Here is a 9,016-nt window from a genome sequence, read left to right as displayed (position 1 = left end):
GCCCCTCGGCCGTTTTTTGATGGGCGCCTGCGCTGCGAGCGATTCCTTCGGGTCGTGCTGCGCACATTGCATGTAGATGCCTCGTGTCCATAGGTATGACATTGTTGGCATCGCACAGTGCGTTGGGTTTCTTGCCGATCGACGAGAGTCTGGGCTTCCCTCGCATAAGCGTCCGTCTGGTGAACAGCGGTTTGTAGACGGGCGCGCAGTTTGGAAAGCCGGATGCCGGGATCGGATGCAATCATGAGCTGCATCCGGAATGTATTCAGTAGGGACCTGCCAAAATTCATGATTCGATCGGTGGGATCCTGCAGGCCTTCCAGCGCGCCGATCCACTCGACCAAATTGTCAAAGGCAAGTTTAACCTGCTCGTCGTCCTGTTGCCAGCATTGGTATGCGCACCGGAGGTCGATAATGACTCCGGAGGCACCCTCATTCCATACACGCGAGGGCCACGTAGTGACGTCGAATGCGCAGAAACCGCGGTCCTCTTCCATGGGTAATTGGGCGTCCAGGGGAGAAGTGCGGGAAGGCGACGGCGTGGAAGGGTGGAAATGTGGTCTCCCAACATTGCCGTGAGGGCGTCTGTAAGCCGCCGAACTGTGTCGGGCCGCACTGCTAGGCATGCCTCCAGCCATCAAGATATCCGTTTGATGCGGTAGTGTAGTCACGCCATCGTTGGCAACGTGTTGAATAGCGGGGGACTCGTCCCGCCCCGCCGTCTCCGCATCCCGCGCGGTTTGTAGTGCGTTAAGGCGTGCCTCCCGTTCCTGGAGTTGAGCATTGAGGACTCCCAAGTTGAATTCGCGCTCCCGTAATTGGGCGTGAGCGTTCTCCAACTGCTGTCGTAGTTCTAGGACCTGGTTGCCGGCCCCGGCGATATTGGATTCCCTTACCAATAGGTTTTGATGCGCCTCATGAAACTGCGAGTTAAGCTGAGCATTCCGATTCTGCACGTCCGCGACGGCGTTCGCGTAATCAAAATTTAGGCGCTCCCTTTCAGCAGTGATGAGCCCTTGTTGGTGCCCCAACTCCCGGGCTGGCCCCATAGCAGGTAGGAGCGCTTGTGTCTCGAAATTAGGGATCAGAGGCGCCCGTAGATTTGCAATATGTCCAATAAGAGTAGAATCCTGCCATGCTTTAGAGACAGGTCCATGGAACAAGCATAAGCCTGTCGCTGATGGGGCCACGGTCAACGTCTCATCCGACAGCTGGTTACCATCAATGAACGTCATCTGCACCTGGGTCTCGCCACATTGGCACACCATGTCCCAGAGACGGGCGCCAATATCACACCACTCGGAGGGTGTGTAGGGAACCAAAGTCATTTCCTTAAACTTACCTGTCTGTCTGTAAAAAATAAAATTAAAAATATTATCTGGCCTCTATCGGTTCCCTGCCCCTACAAAGTGGCATTCTTCCCAAAGGATTCATACGGTAGAAAGTATCATAAGGAATGCATTCATTTATCAGGACATACACATACATTAATTAAGTTAGCCAGCTCTCCCGTGATCATTCATTTCACAAGCTCCTAAAAAAAAAGTACATACATGTATGAGATGGCACCATTCCTTTCGTGGGTCACCATGCATGCAAAAACAGACCGCAAGAAATATCATTCCCCACCCCGTGGCCGCTTCCAGCGTCCCCAAAAAGCGGAAATGTACCGCCACCAGCCACGGCTGCTGCTCATGTGTTCGTCTCCATGCGGTGTGGTGGTATTCTGCTCCACCTCCGTTGCTCTTTCGCCAGCACCTCGCGGGCTTTCATCACGTCCATTTGGCGCTTCTGTCATCTTTCCCTTCTCCTCCATGTTATTTATTATTTGCAGCTCCTTCACAAGGAAGAACCCGCAGCTTGGGCGTATCACCATAACGTACCCTTTGCGGCGGTAGTAATTGCGCACCCCGACACCGCTGATGACGGCAATCCTCTTGTACCCCGCGGCACGTGCGATGCTCTCCGCCCGCTCCAGCAGCAACGACCCCACGCCACGGTGTTGCGCCTTCGCCGTGTCAGCCTCCTTGTGTGTTGGCACTAATCGCCCATAAACATGCAACTCGCGGATCAACGCACATGACCGCAGCTCGTCAAAGGGGGTTAACCAGTTCTGAATGTGAACACGAAGACGCAAGAAGCCAAAAAGTGTTAATCCATCCACGCTTTCATACGACACGAACACTTCTTCTCCCTCACTTGCAAAGTAGCGACGCTCCAACAGCGTCGCCTCCTCAAGTTTTTCTGCGGCCGCCACATCGGCTTTAACCTCGCGGCAGCGAATGCACTGACAACGGCAGCCTTCCCGTTGAAGTTTTGTCGCGAGAAGTTGACGCAGATTTGATACCTCCACACCTCCAAGAATGTATTCATGGGGAATGTCGCGTATAACGCGGTTCAGTCGCACCCATGGCTGTACTCTACGTTTGGCGTGCAGAATAACGTCAACTAAGTTATCCAGGCCATATGGCTGGTACTTCCCCTCCTTGAACCACTGCTCAATCACCGTGAAGGGTGTGGTTTGACAGGGATAAATCTTCCACTGATCCGCCTGCAGATCCGCCGAATACAAAACATCATCAAACATCGCCTTATCTCCCTCCGGAGTAGACCCTGGTAAGTCCGGCATGAGATGAATGTCGACCTTAAAGCAGCTATCTTTTAAAAGCTTAATGGCGCGAATAGCCTCCTCCCTTGTAGACTGTCGATTGACTGCCAACAACACCGCGTCGTCGGTGTGCTGCACACCAAGCTGCACACGCGTGCAGCCAAATCGCCGTAGCTGCTGCAGCATTTCCTCGTTTATCGTATCCGGCCGTGTTTCCAGCGTGACTCCTATAATTTTGCATAAGGCAGTTTCGTTCAGCATCTGTTCCTGAAGCAAATCCATTGGAGGCCGTGATTGGCCTGGCTGTGGCGTCGCCGCATTGCTGTCGGTGCCATCATTGACCTCGCTGTAGTCATGGAGCGTGTTGGCGGCGTAAAAGAGGTCACGGATGAAAGACTCACGGTATGAGAGCGGATAACTCTCCCACGTACCACCGAGTACGAGCAATTCAACCTTGTCGGCAGGATGTCCAATCGCTACAAGTGACTTCACGCGGTCTTGGAACTGCGTGTAGGCATCAAACGCCAACCGGTTGGCGCGGCGCACGCCAGGTTCGTTAAGCAAATAACTGCGTGGCTGCCCCGGCTCATTCGGGCAGTAGTAACAGTTCCACTTGCAGCTAAACTTCTGCCCCTCCGGATACGGTGATGTAAAGACAGTAACGACGAGGACCCCCGACTGACTTCGGGGCGCTTTGGAGACAAAATACCGCTCCAGCACGTCGTTGCCACGCCGCTCCGTCCCCGCCTGCAGCCACTTCCGATACGCCGCGAGCAAAAGTGACTTCTTCGCCACTACTCGATGCTTCTTCATAAGCTTCCGCAGCTGCTGTTCAATCTGCTGCACAGACGACGGCTGCGCCTGCGCGATGGCCTCAATGAACGTCATCGCCGTATTCATTTGCTCGTCGGTGTAGGCGTGCGGGTCCTTTTCCGCCAACAGCCGCTCCAGCGTGGGCAAATTGCGCAGCTTCGCCCGCACCTTCGCCATGTCAGGCCTGTGCGGCCTGGTGAAAGTATCATCCTCGTCGCTGCTCGAGCACGACATAAGTTTATCTCCCCCCACTCCCCCTTTTTTTCGTGTGTGTGTGTGTGTGTAGCTGCCACCTGCACGCAGCGCACATACACACACGAAAAAAAAAAAAAAGGTAAAAAGACGTATAAACAAGGCACGTGTGTTGTCACATGCGTCCTTTTTTTCTTTCCACCACCACCACCACCTCCGCCGCACCCCGTAAACCGTCTTTCATTGGCAATACTCGCACACGCACATCTGCTTGGCGTGTGCGGCTTCATTTGGTGCGTGCAAAAAGACATTAGCACTACGCAAGCATGAAATCCTCACGGCATCCCCACAGGATTGGACCGTGACCCGCTCTCGCTCAAAATAAAAATAAAAAACGCCAATAATAAAAAAAAAAAAAAATTTTTTGTTTCTGTATTCCCGCCGTCTCATTGTGCACCATCAAATTTCTCTCACGCCTACATGACCGCACACCCCGCGCAACTCAAAGACCCCTCATTACCCTCCTGATGACGCGGTTTATAACGCATAAGCCAGTTCAGCTGCACCTGATTGATGGCGCCTTTGCGCCGCCCTCGCACGTAACCCACCGCATCGAGTGGCGGCATTCCGCCGTATTCCACAAGTGCCAGCGCAACCAAAATGGGTGCTCGGCCAAGTCCAGCAACGCAGTGCACGGCAATCGTCTCTGGGGGCGACTTGTTCTTCTCCTGTTCGAGCAAATTCAGCCAGTTGTCAATGACGGTCTGCGTTGGTGGGGCACCGTCGTCAAAGCTCCAGCCGTGCACCACCATTCCCTGCTTTTCAAAAGCCTCCGCACTGTACGTCTGGCCACATGCCCGCACAATGTGCCTCACGTTGTACTTTTGCATCAACTTGACATACGCGGTGACGCTGCTGGGCGACGGGGCGTCAAATATGAGGAAGCGGAAAACAACAGCGTCGGACTCTCCGCGCTTGCACTCCACCAGCGTGCCGTTGGCCCCCATGCCATGCACATTAAAGAGCTAAAAATAAAAATAAAAAGGACTAACAAAAAAAAAAAAAAAGAGCGTATGATCCAAAAGTAATACGCCAGCAGCTTGGAGAAACACACATTTCAATCACGCAGAACAAAATTACCCCCGACTGCCGCAGCCGTGGTGATGGTGAATGGGGAAGAGAACCCTCAGGTCACAGGCCGAACACACTCACGGGAGAAAATGAAAAAAAAAAACACAAAAGTGCAAAATGAAAAACAAAAAAACCCGCAGTGCTAGCCCCGAAGAAAAGAATGATTCCACATGGAGGAAAAGCCCTGGAAAGCAAAATAAGTGTAAAGTCAAGTAAAATAAAATATATAAAATGAAATTTGCATCCACTCGAAAAGTGGCAATTATTTCAGAGGGTGCGTGGAGAGTTATATATACTGCTCCCGCTGGAGGCAGGAACTCCTCATTACGATTTCTCAGTAAAGAGTCGCAAAGCCCTAGCAGCGGCAGCAGGAGCACCCGAGACACGCCCTCACGCATGGAGCCGTCACCGTCTTTCTTTACCGTTTTTATTTCATCGTCACTCAGTGGGCGGTCGTACAGAAAGACGTTCGTCACCGTCAAATTGCTGTTGATGTCTCCCTCGTCGCCCTCAAAGTAGAAGTTTAAGATTTCATGCCCCTGCGTCTAAGGTGTGGGTATCGTCGCAGAGCTCCCCACAATCACACCATCCACGTACATGCAGCCCTTGCCGTCCGGCAGCATGAGCGCCACCTGGTATTCTCTCCCCAGCTCCCACGTGCTCCCCGGTGCTGTTTTTGTGCCGTCGAACACTGGCTCCCACGTTCTATTCATGCCGTACGACAGCCCAATGAACTTCGCGCCCTGACTACTTCTCAGAGACGCAGACAGCAGAAAAGTACTGCTCTTAGCGGTGTGATGATAACTCCTCGTGAGTCAGCTGCGTCCCTCAAAAACGGCGGCACAGAGTGAGAGTGAGAGAAAAAAGCAGCAAAACATAAATGAGGAAAAACGTAGAGAGAAAGAAAATAAATAAATCAAAAAAGACATGCGGAGAGAGCCACACCATTCATTCCTGGCGTCACCACGCTTGTTGTTTGTTTGTTTATGTGTTTCTCACCCACCACCCTTTTTTTTTGTTACTTCGTCTTCCGTCCTCCTCCTTCCCTCCCTCTCTCCACCGCTGTTGTTTACAGCAGCGCAGCCTTCAGGTACGCAGAGCCTGCGCCGGCTTTTGACATCGCCTCTGCCACAGCCTGTTGCGTCGCCATGCTGAACAGTCGCTCCTCACGGCGGATCATTTTCCCGAGCGCCGTTGCAAAACTCTCGTACTGCGCCTGCACGTGAAGCGGCGGGAGGTACAACGGCCGCTGCGGGGGCATGCCACGCGTCACTGGCCCAATCCGCTCCGCATGATGATTGCGGCGGTACTCCTCACCGGCAACGATGTCATACACCAGCCGAATAGGCGCGTTGAGGTGCTCCATGCCACACAACGAATGCAGCTCCATCGCCCTCTGAACAATCGCACGCAACTCCTCGACAAACGATGGCACGCCAAATCCCTCAAGTTGAGGGTCATCGTCCGCATACTTCTCCGCCGCAACGTCGTGGGCATCCATCGGCTCCCCGCTGTGCCTATTCAAAAAGAATGCTAACCGAGCCACATCGCCTATACGCAGAAGAGCAAGAAGCTCCGCCGCAAGGGCCACCTCCCTCCCTTCACGCGTCAGTTTGGCTCCGCATTGACGAAATAATGTCACAACAAACCGCACAACCGACTCCCAGTGCTCATTTTCCACCATGCCCATGACGGGGACTGCAACCGTCACCTCATTGAACACAGAGCGACCGCTCATTTCAAGGCCTGAAATGCCTTTTAGGTGCTTTAAAAGCTCCACGGCCTCTTTCCATTTCCCCGCGCATCCAAATGCGCGAAGGCAATAAACATGATTCATAAGACTAGCCTGCTCCGACCCCGCTTCCTCAATCCACTGCATGACCCTCAGCACAACATCCCAGGAACTGTGCTTCATTGCCACCACGTGCAGATCACGCAAGAGCTGCGGCGGCGGTGCAATATGATTCTTATCATACAGATGCAGTACCTCAAATGCGCGTTTCCATGATGCTGCATGAAGATTCAACATCAATTTTTCTACTGAAGACTCATCAGGGAAGATATCATACTGATTCATGATGGAATTTGCGACACAAAGAGCTGTCTGCCATGTATGACTAATTGAAATGCTCTGCAGACCGCTGAGGATGCAGCGAAGATGTGCGGCAGTGACAACAAATTCGCGCCGCTCATCGCACAAACGCAGCAGACGAAGTGCCGACACCCATCGATCGGTCGGAGGGGAACTCAGCAGCGTAACAAGTAACTCTCTGCCAACTGGTGCCTGGCTGCCAGATGAAGACATCTCATTCCATTGATGAAGCTGTGAGTCACCAAGACATAAAAAAACACATTGTGCCAGTGCGCTCGGGACTTGCACGCCGCAGTCACGCAAGGCAACGGCGACTTCAATAAACAGCGGCAGTCCTATAAACCGCGCCTGGGCCTCCTTTTGTTGGTGCGACAAGGACGCACAAAGGCTTTCAACTGCAGAACGCATTGCCAAAAGACGTGCGTCATTTGCAATCGATGGATTGGCGCTCCGCCGAGCTATGAAATTGTCCCCAATCGTCGCCGCCTCCTCCCGCAGTGCACGCAGCATAGCCTGCAGAAGGTCCACCTTGACGACCTTCTTCGCATGCAGCAGATGCGGCCGAAGGGCAAAGCACAAAGAGGCAATGGTTTCCCATGCGACACGCTGTTCCGGCCGGTTGTGCACAGTAGAAGGCGCGTGCGTCAATTGGACCGTGCTATCCCCCTGCAAAAGGCAAAGTGCAAACCGCGTTACCATTTCTACACTCGTCTTGCGAAGGAACTGCAAAGCCGCTGTTGGCTCCTGGAGCGTGATAATGAAAAACTCCGGGCACTCCCGCAGTGCCTTCTCCCACTGACCCCCGGACGAGCCGTACAAAGTGGAGGAAGACGAGGTGTTGAATATAAGCCCACGCAGCGCCTCCTCCGCGTTGAATGGTGCCGCAACTTCCGTCAATGTCGTTTCTGTACCGCTAACTCCCATGGGTTGGGAGGAACTCTCCTCATCACTCGCTTTGCGTATCCCGTCACTGTCACGATCTCCAGCCCGTCGTCTCGTTGGGAGGAGCCCTTTCGACTTCCAGTTCATGACGCACTGCATCAGATCCTTGTACCGTCGCCGCCGACGAAGCTCCAGAAAGAGTTGACGCTGCATCGCCGCGTTGTATTCCGCCCTCTCCTCCTCCTCCTCCTCGCCGTCGTCGTTATTCGAATCGGTGAAGTGAAGTGAAGCCCGTCTGCGTTGAGACTGCGGCCGCTGCAGCGCAAACCCCAACCGCAGCAGCTTCTCATTCGACATCTCAGACAACTCCATTGCTGGGAAAGGGCCCGCAGCAGTAGCAGCAGCATTATCCGTCTGCTGCTCCTGACAATGAGGCCCGATTGGCTGGTGTGGCAGGTCTGTCAGCCCCAGTGAGGTGACAAGGGACTGCCGCTGAGCCTGTGGAAGGGCGTCTGCGACCAAAATAGCCCGGCTTCGCTCGCCGCTCTTCAACAGCAATTCGCACACCTCCCGCAGCTCCAACAGCGGGGTGCTGCAGGTGGTGGTGCCTAACAATCCATGCACCTCCCGCCGGATGGCGGCGGCAGACAACACTGTGAATCGCTCGTACAAATTAATAACTCGCGAGTAGGGCGGCATTCCCGTTTCCCGTGACCCTCTTTTTGTTTTTCTCAGGACGTTCCACAAAGAACAAGAGCCGTGGGCGCACACCCACTCACTCACTCATTCACACACACAGAGAGAGGGAGAAAAGCGGGAAGATAATACGGGACCAAAGGAAAAAAAAAAAAAAAGCAACCCGGTGGATGTGAACACCAGTCTTCTTGAGAGCTCCAAAGGAAAAAACGGACATGCGGACAATAAAAAAAAAAAAAAGGAACAAAATAAAAAATAAAAAGGCAGTCCAACTCCTTCACTGCAAAAGAGGAACTAAAATTTTTAAAAAGAGAAATACGACTGGTCATGGTTGCCGTAAATCCAAGACCTTTCAAAGGTACTTACCGTCATTTCTCCCGCTTCCGTCTCCCCCTCCAAATAACCTACTTCTTCCCTTTTCGAAATGTCTCCCTTTCTTTATCCCTGCAAGCACGGCTCAAATTCACACCCAATGAGACCGCTACCAGCCCAACGCGTTGGCACCAACAAAATCTCAACAGCCTCATCCTCCGCCTCACCCTTGCGCTTCAGCCACACGCTGATCATTTTCCCTTCGTGACTGGCTGTCACCCGTGCCATCT

General features: G+C 53.2%; 4 protein-coding genes and 1 pseudogene across 4 annotated transcripts, besides 8 other annotated features; all 5 read right to left on the bottom strand.

Annotated features, from left to right (window-relative positions):
* Positions 1–1,536: a mobile genetic element.
* Positions 1–9,016: a sequence feature (heterozygous, non-Esmeraldo-like haplotype).
* Positions 1,354–1,378: a sequence feature (AT_rich).
* Positions 1,357–1,536: a mobile genetic element.
* On the bottom strand, positions 1,619–3,655 carry Tc00.1047053503851.10 (histone acethyltransferase-like protein, putative; the record flags this gene model as incomplete). The annotated part of the gene is made up of 1 exon (XM_800706.1): positions 1,619–3,655. One exon carries the CDS (start codon positions 3,653–3,655, stop codon positions 1,619–1,621), a length of 2,037 nt encoding a protein of 678 aa, XP_805799.1.
* Positions 4,013–4,039: a sequence feature (AT_rich).
* On the bottom strand, positions 4,090–4,620 carry Tc00.1047053503851.24 (protein tyrosine phosphatase-likie protein, putative; the record flags this gene model as incomplete). Its single annotated transcript, XM_800708.1, has 1 exon — positions 4,090–4,620. One exon carries the CDS (start codon positions 4,618–4,620, stop codon positions 4,090–4,092), a length of 531 nt encoding a protein of 176 aa, XP_805801.1.
* Positions 4,641–4,682: a sequence feature (A-rich).
* Positions 4,933–4,982: a sequence feature (A-rich).
* On the bottom strand, positions 5,079–5,546 carry Tc00.1047053503851.32 (annotated as a pseudogene).
* On the bottom strand, positions 5,814–8,417 carry Tc00.1047053503851.40 (hypothetical protein, conserved; the record flags this gene model as incomplete). Its single annotated transcript, XM_800707.1, has 1 exon — positions 5,814–8,417. The coding sequence occupies one exon, from the start codon at positions 8,415–8,417 to the stop codon at positions 5,814–5,816; it is 2,604 nt and encodes an 867-aa protein (XP_805800.1).
* Positions 8,641–8,676: a microsatellite.
* Tc00.1047053503851.54 (proteasome 26S non-ATPase subunit 9, putative) lies at positions 8,853–9,014 on the bottom strand (the record flags this gene model as incomplete). Its single annotated transcript, XM_800709.1, has 1 exon — positions 8,853–9,014. One exon carries the CDS (start codon positions 9,012–9,014, stop codon positions 8,853–8,855), a length of 162 nt encoding a protein of 53 aa, XP_805802.1.

The sequence above is a fragment of the Trypanosoma cruzi genome, genomic scaffold (genome assembly GCF_000209065.1).
Source record: "Trypanosoma cruzi strain CL Brener 1047053517191 genomic scaffold, whole genome shotgun sequence".
Taxonomy (NCBI): Eukaryota; Euglenozoa; class Kinetoplastea; order Trypanosomatida; family Trypanosomatidae; genus Trypanosoma; species Trypanosoma cruzi.
The sequence above is the reverse complement of the archived record's forward strand: the minus strand, read 5'-3'. Positions and strand labels throughout refer to the sequence as shown.